The sequence below is a fragment of the Saccostrea cucullata genome, unplaced genomic scaffold (genome assembly GCF_032062105.1).
Source record: "Saccostrea cucullata isolate Sc308-1 unplaced genomic scaffold, CSIRO_AGI_Scuc_v1 ctg3589, whole genome shotgun sequence".
Taxonomy (NCBI): Eukaryota; Metazoa; Mollusca; class Bivalvia; order Ostreida; family Ostreidae; genus Saccostrea; species Saccostrea cuccullata.
In genome coordinates, this window is record NW_026932619.1 from 24,236 (window position 1) to 41,893 (window position 17,658).

The 17,658-nt window shown below is 35.9% G+C and overlaps 1 protein-coding gene across 1 annotated transcript; it reads left to right on the forward strand.

The window, feature by feature from the left end:
- Positions 1 to 1,055: 1,055 nt before the first annotated feature.
- Positions 1,056 to 4,449, forward strand: LOC134235601 (uncharacterized). The gene is made up of 2 exons (XM_062717739.1): positions 1,056 to 1,097; positions 4,153 to 4,449. Exons 1-2 carry the CDS (start codon positions 1,056 to 1,058, stop codon positions 4,447 to 4,449), a joined length of 339 nt encoding a protein of 112 aa, XP_062573723.1.
- Positions 4,450 to 17,658: the final 13,209 nt, after the last annotated feature.

The following is a 17,658-nucleotide window of genomic DNA, read 5'->3' on the forward strand; positions in this document are numbered from 1 at the left end:
GTGTGTAGTGTAGGTGTGCGGAACGAAGGTCATTTTGCGCGCATACGCCTGCACGTGCGTGCGCGTGAAATGAGTGAATTGACTGATATACTTAATATAGCTATAACTTTTACATTTTTTGATGAAATGCTTTGAAACTCATTACTTAAGGATATATTAAAAGTGTTAATAATATGACACTGTCAAATTGGCATGAACTCACGCGCATTCACTTGCGCCTTCCTCTGATTGGCTGAAACAAAAATCTCAATATCTCTTTTGTTTTCCGACGAAATGCTTTGAAATTTTTAACATTGTCATGAATTAGGATATCCTACAATATAATATGGAAAAAAATTCATGAAATCACGCGCATGCACGTGCGCTGCAATCTGATTGGCTGAAACTTTAAATGGCTATATCTCCTTTATTTTTTGACGAAATGCTTTGAAATTTAAAACATAGTCATGCACTAGGATATCCTGCAATATGATATACAAAAAAATTCAAGAAACCACGCGCATGCACGTGTGCTGCAATCTGATTGGCTGAAACTTTAAATAGCCATATCTCCTTTGCTTTTTGACGAAATGCTTTGAAATTTAAAACATAGTTATGCATTAGGATATTCTACAATATGATTTAGAAAAAAAATTCTTGAAATCACGTGGATGCACGTGTACTGCAATCTGATTGGCTGAAACTTGAAATGGCGATAATTCCCTAGGTTTTCAACCAAACAGGATGGGATTTAGAAAATAGATAGATATAAGGGCCTCCTACAAGAAGGTATGGTCATCATGCACGTGCACGCATATGCGTGCATTTGGAACAAGTGAAATTGAAAATACACTTGAATGAGTGATTTTTAATACTTTTGGACTAAATGCTTTCATAAAAAGTATATATTGATATATAGAAAGTGTAGACAAGATTATATGATCATAATTCACGTGCATTCACATGGGCACGCGTGCAATGTTAAAATTTGAATATAATGGGTATCCTTTTGGGAAAACGTTGTTAAAGTAAAAAATGCACAGATGTTGTCTTATTTAATAAGGCTTACAGGGAATATGACACCAAAAGGGGAGTTGGGGGGCGTTTGGGGAACATCTGTAACGGTTCCCGTTACAATTAGCACTAGTTATTATTATTATTATTATTCTTTTTTTTCTTCTTTGTTCTCCGGTACTTTTTTGTCCGCGAGTGTTCTCAGAAACTGTTCACCCAACTGAGCTAAAACCTTTTTAGGGTTAATAGTTGTGTAGTGTAGGTGTGCGGAACGAAGGTCATTTTGCGCGCATACGCATGCACGTGCGGGCGCGTGAAATGAGTGAAATGACCGATATACTTTATATAGCCATAACTTTAACATTTTTTGATGAAATATTTTAAAACTCATTTAATAAGGATATATTAATAATGTAAATAATGTGACACTGTCAAATTAGCAGGAACTCACGCGCATGCACGTGCGCTTCGCTTTGATTGGCTGCAACAAAAATCTCAATATCTTTTCTGTTTTTTGACGAAATGCTATGAAATTTAAAATATAGGCATACTTTAGGATGTACTACAATATGATATATAACAATTGTCATGTAAATACGCGCATGCACGTGCGCTGCAATCTGATTGGCTTAAACTTTAAATGGCTATAACTCCCTTGTTTTTCAACGAAACAGTATGGGATTCAGAACATAGACAAACATAATGGACTCCCACAAGGAGGTATGGTCGTCATGCACATGCATGCACGTGCATGCACGTGTGCTTTGCTCTGATTCGCTGAAACAAAAATCGCAATATCTTTTTTTAATTTTTGACGAAATGCTTTAAAATTTTAAATATAATCATGCATTAGGATGTCCTACAATATGATATATAACAGTTGTCGTGAAAACATGCGCATACACGTGCGCTGCAATCTGATTGGCTTAAACTTAAAATGGCTATAACTTCCTCGTTTTTCAACCAAACAGGATGGGATTTAGAACATAGACAAACATAACAGACTCCTACAAGAAGATACAGTCGACATGCACACGCATGCACGTGCGTGCACGTGAAATGAGTAAAATTACAAATACACTAGATTAAAACGTATTTTTTTTTTATACTTTTGGATAAAACGCTGTAATTTCTAGTATATAAATAGTGTAGACAAGATGATAAGGTCATTACGCACATGCATTCAAATGCGCATGCGTGCAATGCATAAATTTGAATATACTGAATATACTTCTGGGAAAACATTGTTATAGTCTAAAGGCATAGAGTTCGTCTTATTTAATGAAGCTTACAGGGAATAAGGCACCAAAAGGGAGTTGGGGAGCGTTTGGGGAACATCTGTAACGGTTCCCGTTACAATTAGCCCTAGTTTTTTATGAAATATTGTGTCTAATATGAACATCCTATCATATGTCATTTATGTAGAAATTATCATTGACAATGATTTTTTTTTTGAAGGATGAAAACCCTAATCCTGACCGTTAAAAAGTTATGGCCAAAGTAAAAAAGTTTTTTAAAAGTAGGTCAACTCCAAGATCAAGATCAAAAGGTCAAATTTATTTTTATTCAATGAAAGTTTTTCTCACAAGGATAACATATGTGAAGTATGAAAGCCTTAGCCCTTACTGTTCAAAAGTTATGGTCAAGGTTAAAGTTTTTTCATAAGTACGTAAATCTTTAAGGTCAAGGTCAAAAGGTCAAAGTTGTTGATATCCAATGAAAGGACTTGCCACAAAGAATACATATATGAAATATAAAAGTCCTAGTATCTACCGTTTAAAAGTTGTGACCAAAGTTAAAGTTTTTCTAAAAAGTAGTTAAAACTCCAATGTCAAGGTCAAAGGGTAAAAGTTGTTGGTATCCAATAAAAGGTCTTCCCAAAAGGATTACATATGTGAAGTACGAAAGCCCTAGCCCTCACCGTTCAAAAGATATGGTCAAGGTTAAAGTTTTATCATACGTACGTAAATATCAAAGGTCAAGGTCAAAAAGTCAAGGTTGTTGGAATCAAATTAAACGTCTTGCCACAAGAAATACATATGTGAGATATAAAAGTCCTAGTATCAACTGTTAAAAAGTTGTGACCAAGGTTGAAGTTTTTTAAAAGTAGTTAAAACTCCAGGGTCAAGGTCAAAGGGTCAAAGTTATTGGTATCCAATGAAGGGTCTTCTGACAAGGATTGCATATGTGAGATACGAAAGCCTTAGTCCTCACCGTTCAAAAGTTATGGTCAAGGTTAAATTTTTTTTATAAGTATGTGAATCTCTAAGGTCAAGGTCAAAAGGTCAAGGTTGTTGTTATCCAATGAAAGGTCTTGCCACAAACAATATATATGTGAAATATGAAAGTCCTAGTACCTACTATTCAAAAGTTATTGCCAAAGTAAAAGTTTGGAATTTTTGTGTAAAAGTGGGTCAAACTCCAGGTCAAATTAAGAGGTACCCAAAGAAAGGTCTTGTCACAAGGAATACACATGTGAAACATGAAAGTCATAGCTCCACTAAATCAAAAGTTATGGGCAAGGTTAAAGTTTTTGTGACGGACAGACTGACGGACAGATGGACAGACAGACAGACGAATGAGATTTAATGTCCCCTCGCTTTCGCGAAAGCGGGGGACAAAAATTATCACAGTGAGAATTCATAACACTTTACTTTTTAGTACAAAAATATAATTTTTTTATATGCTAAAGTACATGTACAGTCATGTATTGTGAAAAATTGAAATAGACTTTTAGGCCCTATAATTTCCAGTCTCCATTTGACGTAGCGGGTTTGCTCTGGATTCACGAACCTGAAGGAGTCCATCCTTACGTTGCTGATTCGACCCCACTGCGGGACATGGATATCGGCCCTTAATTCAGATTGAGATCCCATGTCGCAGTAATTGCTAGCCAGAAAAATATCCCTCGCTGCTCAAAATTTTATTCTCCAAAGGGACGTTAAACAAACAAAATCATTCATGCCACCGTCTTTCAGTACTCACAGTACTTTGATTAGAATAAATTTTAGAGAGAAAGGAAGAGAGAGAGGGAGAGAGAGAGAGTGAAATAGTGGAAAAAAGGGAGTGTAGAGAGAAAAGGAGATTGGATTGGAGAGTGGGAGAAAGAGGGAGTGGGGAGAGAAAGCTGGGAGAGGGAGATTGAGTTGGGAGACATAGAGAGTGAGAGTGGGGGTGGAGGGAGCTTGGAGGAGTGGGGGAAAGAGGGAGTGGGGAAAGAGTGGAAGAGAGGAGTGGGGAGAGTGGGCGAGAAAAGGAGTGGGGAGAGAGAAGGAAGGGGGTAAAGAGACAGGGAGTGGGAGGAAGGAGGAAAGGGATATGGGGAGAGAGAGAGTGTGGGAGAGGGACTGGGGAGAATGGTGGAGAGAGGGGAATAAGAAGAGAGAGGGAGTGAAGAGAATTGGAGAGAGTGGGAAAGGAGAAAGGGAAGGGGGAGAGATAGAGAAAGAGGAGTGAGGAGAGAGAGTGGGAAAGAAAGAGCAAGTGGGGAGAGTGGGTGTTAGAGGGAGTGGGGAGAACGGGGAATAGTGGGAGATAGGAGGATGGAAGCGAGGGACTGGGGAGAAAGGGGGAGAGAGGGGAATGGGGAGAAAATGAGAGAATGGGGGAAAGAGAAATGGAGTGGGGAGAGTTGGAGAAAGAGGAGTGGGGAGAGAGAGGAAGTGGGGAAATTGGGTGAGAAAGGGAGTGGGGAAGAGTAGGGAATGGGGAGAGGGAGTGAGAAAAATGGGAGAGTTAAAGAAATAGGAGTGGAAAATAGGGAGTGGGGAGAGAAAGGGAGAATGGGAAGAGAGTAGGAGTGGGAAGAAAAGTGGGAGTCGAAAGAAGAGTTAAAATAGGATCGAAAGTGCGATTTGGGAGAGTGAGAATGAGGAAAAAGAGTGTGAGAGGGAAAGTGGAAAAGGAGAAAGGGAGTAGAGAGAGAGAGAGAGTAGGAGTTGGAAGAGAGGAAGGGTGGGAGTTGAAAGAGAGAGAAGGGATTGGAGAGGAGGAGGGGAGAGAAAGAAGAAAGGAAGAGAGTTGAAGTGGAGAGCAAGAGTGGGAGAGGAGAATGTGGAGAGAACGTTGAAGAGGAGAGAGGGAGTGGGGAGAGGGTGGAGAGAGTGAGACTAAGGAGAGATAAGGAAGGGGGAGGGTAAGGGTTGGGAGCATGTGTGGGAGAGAAGAGACAGATCTAGAGGGATGGAGTTGGGAGAGAGAGCGAGAGTCGGAAGAGAGTGAGACTTGGGAGAGAAAGAATAGGGAGAGTGAAAAGGGGAGGAGGGAGCAAAGGAGTAGGGAATGAGAAAGCAGGGAAAGTGCTGTGCAGTTGGAATTGAATTAGAAAGAATGGGAGTAGGGATAAAGAAAGGGAGAGAATTGGGAGTGGGAGCTGAGACAGGGAGTGGGAGTGGAGAGATTGTGAGTTGGGAGAGAGAGTGGAATTGAGGAGAGGGAGTGGAGGGAGGGAGAGAGTAGGAGTGGCAAGAGAGGGAGCTGGGAAAGAAATTGGAGATGTATAGAGGGAGTGGAGAGAGAAGGTATTGGAGAGAGAAAAAAAGAGTTAAAGAAAGGAGAGAAAAATTTGGAGAATGGGGATGTGGATTGATTTAGCAGGGAGTTGGGAGAAATGAAAATTAGTGTAGAGAAGAGAGAAAGTTAGTGTTGGTACAGAGTAGGAGCTCGAGTGGCGTGAGAGAAAATACAGGAGAGGGTTTGGAGAGAGGGGAGATGGATATACGAGGGGTGATAAAAAAAGAACTAAATATTTTCAAAACCATGATTCAGATCAGAATGAAATTTGACACACCTATAGTCATACACATGTTCTACAAATAGCGAAAAGTAATGATTTTTATACACAATAGTGACGTCACAATGTGAAAATGACATCTATATGCAGGTTACCCGTGACGAAAAACGGTTGTCTGTCTTACTCGGATGGAAAGGAATTACCGCCAAAAATTTATTTATCTTGCTTTCATTCTTATTGCTAGCGCTCTCGAGCGCTAGCAACTACGTTAGTCCAAATTCTTAAAATACGCATGCTCGGCTTCACGGTCGTGCATTCTGGGAAAACTGTAAAGGTGGCAGAGGATAGTTTCGGATTAAGTACTGGTCCAAAAAAAAAAGAGAAACTTAAGTTTTGAATGCATGTTATAGGTAATTTTATGGCTAGAATATTTTATGGGTGCATTTGGAGGGAAATGGTGGCCTTGTACACTTTACTGTCACTACTACTGTACATGGGATATGGACTAGAAATACGAATTCAAACTAAGATCAAAAATCACTCTTCCGGTATTTCACCAGAAAAAGCGTGGTGGGTTCATAGGATGAATTTTAGCTTGAAAACGAGGTGGTTGAACCATTGCTCCTGTTGTTCAGTGGTATGTACAAATTTTATTCTGCAATTTGTGTGGTAGCTTAGGTCATTAGCACGGGCTTGGAATCAGTTGTGGCTGAGGCGAAATAGTGAAAATAGGCTTGATTTACATGAAATTTTGAGATTGTCCCTGTGCCATCATTAGGGCTCATTGTGTATAAGTTGTACATGTTTTATTCCTTAAAGCTTCAAATTCCTCAAGGGACTGTATCATACTATTATTACATGTAGAGAGAATTACAAAACATTTAACGTTTTGATTGCAAAAACTATTCTCTGCCACCTATGAAAACTACTATTGATAGACCGTACGATAAAAATTTCGTTGTATCATTAAAGAACTTTGTTTATTTATTGTGTAGCTTAATTACACTGTAAAGATAACTACATAATTGTAATACTTCAAATTTTCCCTTTTTTCTGACTGAAAATCCTAGTCATTATCTGATTATTCTAAACAAAGACAAGGGTGTTTTTTTACGTCTAAGCAAGAGATAAACTCTATTTTCAAAACCTCACCACAGTAAAAATATATTCTATATGCTCGAATTCATGGCAATGTAGGCCAAGCAAAAAAATCCATAAACAAGGATTTACACTAAAAATTACGAACAAATACATTATTTATTTTAAAAAATTCTGTGTATGGCTTGTAACCTAATTAACAGTTCTTGACAAAGATGACCCAAAGGGTCAAGCTACTTCACATGTTCTCATTCGGAACTCTCTGGAAACTCCAATGGGTCAACAAAACCCCCCCCCCCCCCCCATCGTTTCTTTACCTAGGCCATTCCAAGTTTTTTCTCCGTTTAGCGTCCATCCATGTTTCAAAAACCTAGCTACCTATTCGCAAAAAACACACAAGTCAAAATAATAAAACACATATTTTATAGTAATAAGAATGATGTAATTCAAAAGATTTGATTTCATTTATCTATTCTTCATAAAGAAAGTTATTTCTTCAGCAAAATCAAGGTATTAAATATTGAAACTATTCCAATAAGGAAATGTTATACAAATATTTAGAGATATTGCCAGAAATAACAAATTTGGACATGGATAATTAATTTTCGGACTCCTGATTCAATTTTTTTTTCTGACATGGAGCGTCAAAAACCAAGGCGCACGCGGATGCTTAACATAGAAAAAACTTGGAATGGCCCTATGTGTATATAAAATATACTTTTCAAAAAATTATAACTTTATCAACTCCAGCCTCGATAAACATTAAAAAATTCAGCAAAATAAATCACGGACCTTCCTTTCTGTGTTTAAAAATTGCTACGGCGCTAGTTCACCTATCTTTTTAAAAAGATAAACTTGTTCCGCCTACTTCACTCGTAGCGAACACCCCTGCCACCTAGCGTTATAATGCCGCACTAAAAACACCCGTGCCAACCTAGCGTTATAATCATGATACATGTAATGCTGCACTAAAACACCCCTGCCAACCTGCACTAAATTCGGACAACTTGTATTCGTCTTCATTGAATATGCTTCATTGTTTGCGTGATTGAATTTACGTTTGTAATAGAGATAGTCATAATTTTAAAGAAAATCGAACGAATTTACAAGAATAAAGCAACATAGATGTAAGGACAAAATGAAGAATGATAAAAGTTCAAAGTGAAATGTAATAAAATAAATGTAATTCCCTTCCATATACTCGTGCAACGAACGGCTATAAAGTTTAACGTATAACTTGGAAATTCCTTTGAAGTATCTTCTAATAATTTGTACAATGTTTATGAAGGCAATAGATTTTCCAGACGTTCAATCGAAAATTGAATTGATTGTTTTAGTGAAGGGGAGGAGATTGTTAAAAATGACGTTCGAAAGCGAAAGCATATGTCCTTTGTTAGGCAATTTGTTATGAAAGATTGCGAAGTTACAGTAAGAAAAGTAGTTGAATATTTAACAATAAAATTATTATTAAATCCCTAAAATATCTTTTGACTTTTAAGTTTTAACTAAACATATTGAATATGATAAAAAGAAGGTCAATACAACTACATGTATATCCATATTTGATAGACGACGTTCCTAAGACGGAGATCTCGGGAACGTGGTGGTCACCATTTTCTTTCTGGGAAAAAATATCCTTATCAAACCATGCTATCTCCGAGATTTGGTCATTTCGGACAAATGGACCGTTCTTGTTTTAAAAATCAACTTGAATGGTAAGAAATATAAGACTCGTAAAATATTTTAGCTTCTACACCGTGTATATCCCAACATGCGCGGTGTATACTATGTTGTGCGCGGGGTGTATGCTTCCGAAGCGAGAGAAAGGGGGTCGAGGTACGTTCTTTGTCCGTTTTCTCAACTTAACGAATATTTTTCGCTAGAAAACATTAGCCTACGGAAGAAAGCATTATCTAAGGAGTATATGGATACCTATGAATCCACTGGACACCGTCTAGTTTTATCAAACACCTCAACACAATTCCGAGGATCGGAGCAAGATTGACGCTACAATGTGTTTATGATCAAATATCAGAACAAAGCTTTGATTTATCATAACTTTTATATTATTGTTAAATACATGTTTACAATATAAACGTTTGTACAAATTGTCTGTAAATAAAACAGTCCGTATATAAAGATATTGACGAAAAATCAATGTTGTGTCCGGGGTGTATGCAACATGTTGTACGCGGGGTGTATACCCTTTTCTTTTTACTCTATAGTACCATTGTCTGAAATATCATTTTACTCAACAATTGACTTTTATGAAAGTTCTATCATTTTTTCTTAATTATTCGATAACCAGAATAGCACAACTTAAGGTTCATGAATTCGATTTACTGGAAAAAAATTGATACACGTTCATTGCACTTTTGGCTTTGCTTGCATATGGAAGTAAATGTACAGGATACTTTGTTTTACTGTTTAATGTGATGACCAACAATCCATCCCTTCTAATATCTGTTTAACTTTTTAAAATATTTTTAAATGACATTGAAAAATGGCTTTTTAATTGTAATGTCATAAACACAGCAAAAAAATGTTCTCCTTCATGTAGTATCTAATATGCTGTGTACTTTGCCCCATTGAGCCCATATTTGGCAGTAAAATACTTGTTTTACATTGAAGCATTGTATTGAATTAAGTACATATTTTCTAGGTATTGGCCTGGGGAGGGTATGATTGTGTCTACGTCATTTTTTTTTGGGGGGGGGGTTATTACGTGTATGTATACGATAATAAAGTAGAGGAGGGGTAAATATTACTTGATATTAATTACACGTCAACGTTAAAATTGTAATTGTATCAAAAATAGTTTTTCTTTTCAATTGTGCATGCCCTCAAAAATTGTCGTTCTTTATTATAAATATGCTTTTTTTATAGCCGGCTTTACATGTTAACATTGTGATTTGAAAAATTAATATGAAATCTTTTCAGATAAGGAAAAAATGAGTCCACATATTGCGAAAATTGAAAGGAAAATTAATATACATGTATCATACAGACACGTAGTATCGCCCCCCCCCCTCCTTTTTTTGTTCCAGACACAACTATTCACTATAAAAATGGTCATCGAAAAACAGGTCCCCCCTTTTGTTGCAGCATAGTCAAATAATGGTTATGTAGTATGTTTAAGTAAAACAAAAGGAGAATTGGTACCGAAAAAAAGATGGGACCTACAATACCATCTGAAATAGGAGTTTTGAGTTTCGATAACCCCCCCCCTTTTTTTTTTATAGCTAGTCAACTTGTGTCAATTTTTTTTTCAGGTATCCCCCTTTTCAAAAAAAGATTCTACGTCACTGTCATAAATGCTTAACAATACATGTATTAATAACATAAATGTTGCAAAAACAAAGAAATATTTATTCATAATACACCATTCATGTAGTGTTTCTATTATTTTTAACAGGCGAAATATTTAGATTAAAACGAGCTGAAGGGCAATGTGTCTTCAATGCAGGGTTGGGAGAGGGCGAGCTATTTTATGATTACGTAGATTTAGACCATTGCGCCATTCTTCAATGTAGCATTAATTCAGATAACAATCGCTCCCTGCACACTAAAGCGCCTATTATGTTTAAATATTATCGTTTATTAGGTCTTTCCACCTTTCTGTGGAAAGACCTCTTGAAATGCTTCTGTTTTTTATTATTCTATTTCTCACCTTATGTTTTGACACCTTAAGACTTATCGAAAAACTTTATAGTTCATGATACTGGATATTTAAAATTATTCCGAAAAATGACCCCCCATGTTTTAACTTCGACCCCTTATGCAGTTATTGCCCCTTTCACTGTAAAGCTTGTTATCGCTACTCCTCAGAAACCGTAAACCGTAGAGATATAAAACCTTCACCATTGTCTTCAACTAATTTAGGAGACTTTTCAATCTATTCATTGCGAAAGTTTTCTTTGACCCCTTCAATGAGTAACTGCCCCTGAAAGTTTATAAATTTTACAGAAAATTAAAAATTTAAAAAACGAAAAGTCGTAGAGACATGAAACCAACTGCATAACATTCAATGACCTTTTGCCTTCAAATTCATTTCAAGGTCAAAGGTCAAGGTCATTCCAAATATGAGAAATAAATTTCTCTTAATAGCTCTTATGTCCTTAAATATATACGATCTATCTTATGTCTTTAATATGTACTTTTGAAACTCTTTAGAAGATATAAATCTTGGCCCCTAAGATTGACCCTTTTAAAAGTTGTTGCCCCTTGTGCTAAAAACCCTTGTTATCGCTACTCCTCTGAAACCGTAAACCGTAAAGGTATGAAACCTTCACAAATGGCTTTGCCTAATTATGGGGACTCTTCAATCTATTCATTGCAAAAGCATTCGGTGACACCTTCAATGAGTTATTGCCCCTGAAACTTTTTGAATATTACAAATAATTAAAAATTTTGAAAACGACAAATCGTAGAGACATGGGACCAACTGCATAAGATTCATTGACCTTTGACCTTAAAATTCATGTAAAGGTCAAAGGTCAAGGTCATTCCAAAAATGGAAAATTTATTTCTTTTTATATCTCTTTTGTCTTTTAACATATACTTAATGTCTATGCATCATTAATATGTACTCTTAAAACTGTTTCAAAGATTTCACTCTTGTCCCCTAATATTAACCCTTTTAAAAGTTATTGCCCCTTGTGCGAAAAACCTTGTTATCGCTACTCCTCCGAAACCGTAGACTGTAAAGACACCAAACTTCACTTATATCTTAAGGGTCTTTAGGCCTTACTTCACTGTATAAGTGCAAATGGATCTGATGACCCCTTATATGAGTTATTGCCCTTTAATTTCTTTGTACTTACTATTTAACCTTATAACTTGAAAACTATAAGTCATAGAAACATGGGGGCAACTGCATTGTGACCCTTGACCTTTGACCTTGAATATTTTTTCAAGGTCAAAGGTCAAGGTAATTGATTTTCTGTTTTTAATTTTCATTTTTTCTATGCTTTAAGAGAGTTCTGGTTTCTTTTCATGGAATTTAATTTTTAGGAGTCAGGTATAAAACAAATTTAAAATTCAAAGAAGGTGGAAAGACCTCTTATTGTTCTGTGAACAATAAGTCTCCTAGTTTTTAATCTTTTTTTTAAATTCTTTTGATTTTTTTAGTTTGTTTTATACTTCAGTAAATTTATGGAAATAACTTTTTGGTCCGGTATTAGTATTAAGGTCTTCTATCAACACTATCTGTTGCTTATAAACCTGTGTGAATAATATTTTCATTGATACTTAGCATTAACAATCCTTAGAAAAATATGGGGTATACACCCCGCGTACAACATATTGCATACACCCCGGACACAACATTGATTTTTCGTCAATATCTTTATATACGCATTGTTTTATTTAATATACGCATTGTTTTATTTACAGACAATTTGTACAAACATTTATATTGTAAACATGTATTTAACAATAATATTATACAATTATTGCTGGTTTTTGAGGTCAATACAATGATTTAGCCATCTGAGGAGTACAATATTCACCGAGCCCGAAGGGCGAGGTGAATATTGTACTTCGAAGATGGCTAAATCATTGTATTGACCGGAAAAACAGCAATAATTGTTTTATTATATGATTCACTGATAAAATGATACAGCTTATTTTATTAAGTCCTAGCCAAATACAAGAGAGATGCAGAATTAAAATGTGAATAAACCTTACCAGTCATATCAATTTGAAATGTTTTTTTCTTGTCTAAATCAATTTTAGTTGCCATGAAAAAAAATATATAATGTCAGTCTTTAATTCAATAGAATAGATTTTGAAAGGAAAGAGGAAAACTGACTGCCAAAAAGTAAAAATGTAAAAAAAAAATTGTTGTTCATAAAAGTGTTGGAGGGGGTCCCTGCATCCCCTCTTACCACCCTCAACTAAAATATATATTCGCTTATGTTTTGTTCACATGAAAATAAAAATCATAGTCTTTTAAATAGCTTTCTAAAACAATTTGTATCAATTTGGAATTTCCCAATCTATTTTTAGATCAATGTAGAGGAAATAAATCCCTGTATTGACCTGGAACGTCACGTGCAGGTCAATACAACGTAATATTTTTCTAACATAGTTGGATCTCAGCCAATCAGAGAGATGGAAATTATTCAATCATATAATAAAAAAAGTTATGATAACTCAAAGCTTTGTTCTGATATTTGATCATAAACACAGTGTAGCGTCAATCTTGCTCCGATCCTCGGAATTGTGTTGAGGTGTTTGATACAACTAGACGGTGTCCAGTGGATTTATAGGTATCCATATACTCCTTAGATAATGCTTTCTTCCGTAGGCACATGCTTTCTGGCGAAAAATATCCGTAAGTTGAGAAAACGGACAAAGAACATACCTCGACCCCCTTTCTCTCGCTTCGGAAGCATACACCCCGCGCACAACATAGTACACGTATACACCGCGCATGTTGTGATATACACGGTGTTCTATGAACAGAATGCTTCAAGGCATGTCACATGACCGCCTAGATCACGTGATTCGCACATATGTAGAACGATGACACATCTGCATTAAAATCAGAGAGGGCTACTTAAAAAAATAAGGAACACAGAAACGTAATTTTATTTTTTTTATGGAAATTATTCAATTTGTTCGCAACCTTTTTAATCACCACTCGTAGAGGGAGTGGAGAGAGAGAAAATGGGTGGGGAGAGAGAGAGTGGGAGAGAGTGAGAATGAAGAGAGAGAGTGGGATTGGGAAAAGATAAATGAAGGGAGTGAAGAGAGAGAGAGAGAGTTGGAGTGGGGACAGAGGGAGATAGGGACTTAGGAGAGAGTGGGGAGAGAGTAGGAGTAGCAAGAGAGGGGGTAGGGAGAGGATGCTGGGAGAGTGGGAGTGGAGAGAAAGAGAGAGCAAAAAAAAAAAAAAAAGAAGCATCGAAATCATTAAAGCCTTGCTATATATGAATTCCTTTAACTGGGATAATTTATAAAATTTGTAGATGTTTATTGAAATAAATAAAAAATGTCAAAATGGATATAAAGATTTGATTGCCTATTCTGTATTATGTGTGTATAAAAGACTATTTATCACACCGTAATGATGATTTTATGAGTTTGTACAAGCGGACGTCATAACGTTTTTATTTCAAACGTTATACTTTCATTTAGTACCCCCCCCCCAAAAAAAATCAATAAAAAAGGGATCTTACGGGATTCGATCCCGGGACCCCTTACATATTAGGCGAGTCATATCCCAACACTACGAAGGTAATTGCATATATTGCATATCAAAATGCAAACGTTAGGCCACCATACCGGTATATTCACGTTCAATAATCTAGTATTGTCAAAATTTAACGCAATACATGGAATCTAATTTAGCCTTTACTAAACAGTTCTACGAGGGGCGTTCAATAAATAATGTCATCGGTGTTCTGAAAGAAGCAAAAACGCTTGTCAATGCTTTAGCATTGATGATTTTATTTAGATACTCTCTCTTAATTAAAACACATGTCCGTAACATTTTTCTCCAATTCCTGATTCTTCTTAGAACGCATTTTTGGGTATGAATTCCTTCGTATACTGGAATATGGCAGATCCTATGATTTACTGGACTTGTTTCTTTTCTCTAAAAGGTGTTGTTTTTCAACTTTAGAAAATGAAACAAGTCAAAGGGTGAAAGATCTGGCAAATATTGTTGGTGTGAAAAAAATTAACTTTACGTTTATCCTAAAAACTCCTTAACTCAGCTATCATGAAGAAATTTAAGAAATTTAATGTAGAGGTAAATCTGGTAAACCTTTCGATTTTTTTGCAAAAAATTGCTTTCTATACTTCTCCAGAAATTGAAGTGCCTCCCCGAATAAGAATTTGATCCATAATATCACTAATATTTAAGAAAATGGCATATGAAACTGCTTTTGCAATTCATAGTTTTTCTCAAACCTTGGCTGTTTTTGTCAAGTGCATCTTATTATAATTTTGTTTTGAGGGTTTAGAGCAATGGATTCAAGTTTCACTATCTATTTGAATTTCAGACAAATGTTGATAACTACATCTGTAAACCAAAGTTAACGCGATAATCTACGTTTCACAACCGTAAACTATACTTAACACCGAAAACAATCATTTGCGATTGCAAAACATAGATTATCTGATATATACAGTTTCACGATTTGTAAACTATAGTTTACAACTCTTAACTATAGTTAACGATTGTAAACTATAGTTAACTGATATTTAAGGTGCCGAATTCACAAAATTGTGATAAATATAGTTTTACATTTGAAAAATACAGTTTACACACAGAATCTCTTATTTTGTATAGTTTACGTCTGTTAAATATAGTTTATGAGAATAAATGATAGTTAACTATAGTTTATTTAGTGACTATAAATCCCCGGTACCGGATTTTTAGCAATTTCTTTTTTACCCGTGCACAGAATTTATTCAAACTTTTCATGAACATTTTCTTGGTTTAAATGAATTCATTAATGCACAAAAACTTTAGGAAACATGTGTATTTATTACTAAATCAGGAGTCTCACATACTAAATGCTCAATGAGTGTTATTGAAGATGAAAAACACACACTTTTTTAATGTTTGAGTTTTGTTACAGAACGAGAGAATATGATTAATGTTATACAAAGACACTGTATCAATTTTTCTCATTTAAATAATGAAAATAAGTTGTTGTGGGTTCTAAATTGTGAAAATATTGAAGTACTTTCAGCTGTTTGTGAACTGGTTAGACAAGCCATATAAAATACTGATGCATATAATGTGGCATTTCTCTTTATAATAATAATAGGTACATGTAAATTTTTTATACTCAGAAAAAAAAACACTGTATGTACTGAATTAAAAAAAAAAGAAAACAAGCTAATTCAGAGAATTCGTGTCCCCCGCTTAGGGAAAAAGTCGGCTCCCCCTGACTGAATTTGTAGAATTATTAAATGTATACATGTATACTGAAGGAAATAAAATACATGTATGTCAATATGCATATAAAGATTTGATTGCTTATTCTTTATTATGTGTATAGAAGATTTTTTCATATGGAATATTTATCACACTGTAATGATGATTTTATAACCTCAAATTTTTCATTTCACATGTTGAATACTATCATTTAGTAAAAAAAAAAAAGTATTTAAAAAAAGAAAGAAAAAAAGAACGGTCCGACCGAGATTCGATCCCGGGACCTCTCACATTTGAAGCGAGAGACATAACCGCTTGACCACGGAGTCGCTTTACCCGAAGTGAAGTATATGCAGAACTGAAGTCACATACATGTATATATTCATGTTTTCATGTTCGGTATTCTCAAAATTTTACCCAATCTATGGTGTTTGATTTATTTAGCCTTTATTAAACAGTTCTAATAGATGTAATAAGAACATAAAGTCCGCCGAGAACCTGTTTTATACGTAATAACTCTCCTCATGCCCCTGCGCTAAAAATAGCGACATGTAATACTATAAATACTAATAAAACAAACGGGGCGGGGCACTTTGAGAGGGGCGAGAGACGTCCTAGGGAGTTTTGGTATAAAATTACATTGCATAAGCTCAAAATCTTCTTGAAATATCGCCCGGAAATGATAGTGTTACACACAGACAGAATGTATAAATTTACGACCTTGAACTTTGACCTTTTGACCTCAAAATCAATAGGGGTCTTCATTAGGCCACAGGGAGTTGTTATGTAAAATTTCATTGCAATAGCTCAAATGGTTCTAGAGATATCGTGTGGAAACGAAAGTGTTTTAACAGACAGAATTTGCTTATTTATGACCTTGACCTTTGACCTTTTGACCTCAAAATCAATAGGGGTCTTCTTTAGTCCATAGGGAGTTGCTATGCTAAATTTCATTGCAAAAGCTCAAAGGGTTCTCGAGATATCGTGTGGAAACGAAAGCGTTACAGACAGACAGACAGAAAGACGGACGGACGGACGGACGGACGGACGGACAGACGGACGGACAAACCCAAATTAATATCCCCCACTTTTCAAGCGGGGGACAAAAAAAGTATTTTAAAAAAAAAAGAAAGAAAAAAAGAACGGTGCGACCGAGATTCGATCCCGGGACCTCTCACATTTGAGGCGAGAGACATAACCACTAGACCACGGAGTCGCTTTACTCGGAATGAAGTATATGCAGAACTGAAGTCACATAATGTATATATTCATGTTTTCATGTTCGGTATTCTCAAAATTTTACACAATCCATGGTGTTTGATTTATTTAGCCTTTATTAAACAGTTCTAATAGATGTAATAAGAACATAAAGTCCGCCGAGAACCTGTTTTATACGCAATAACTCTCCCCTGCGCTAAAAATAGCGACATGTAATACTATAAGTACTAATAAAACAAACGGGGCGGGGCACTTTGAGAGGGGCGAGAGACGTCCTAGGGAGTTTTGGTATAAAATTACATTGCATCAGCTCAAAATCTTCTTGAAATATCGCCCGGAAATGATAGTGTTACACACAGACAGAATGTATAAATTTACGACCTTGAACTTTGACCTTTTGACCTCAAAATCAATAGGGGTCTTCTTTAGGCCACAGGGAGTTGTTATGTAAAATTTCATTGCAATAGCTCAAATGGTTCTAGAGATATCGTGTGGAAACGAAAGCGTTACAGACAGACAGAAAGACGGACGGACGGACTGACGGACGGACAGACGGACGGACGGACGGACAAACCCAAATTAATATCCCCCACTTTTCAAGCGGGGGACAAAAAAAAATATTTAAAAAAAAAAAAAAAAAAAAGAAAGAGACGACCGAGATTCGATCCCGGGACCTCTCACACTTGAAGCGAGAGACTTCACCACTAGACCACGAAATCGC

Excerpts from the sequence above, each read along its gene's own strand:
- LOC134235601 (XM_062717739.1), top strand. The coding sequence starts at position 1,056 with ATGACACCAAAAGGGGAGTTGGGGGGCGTTTGGGGAACATCT. Across the intron at positions 1,098-4,152 it reads GGGGCGTTTGGGGAACATCT|AGAGTGAGAGTGGGGGTGGA; the intron begins GTAACGGTTCCC and ends TGGGAGACATAG.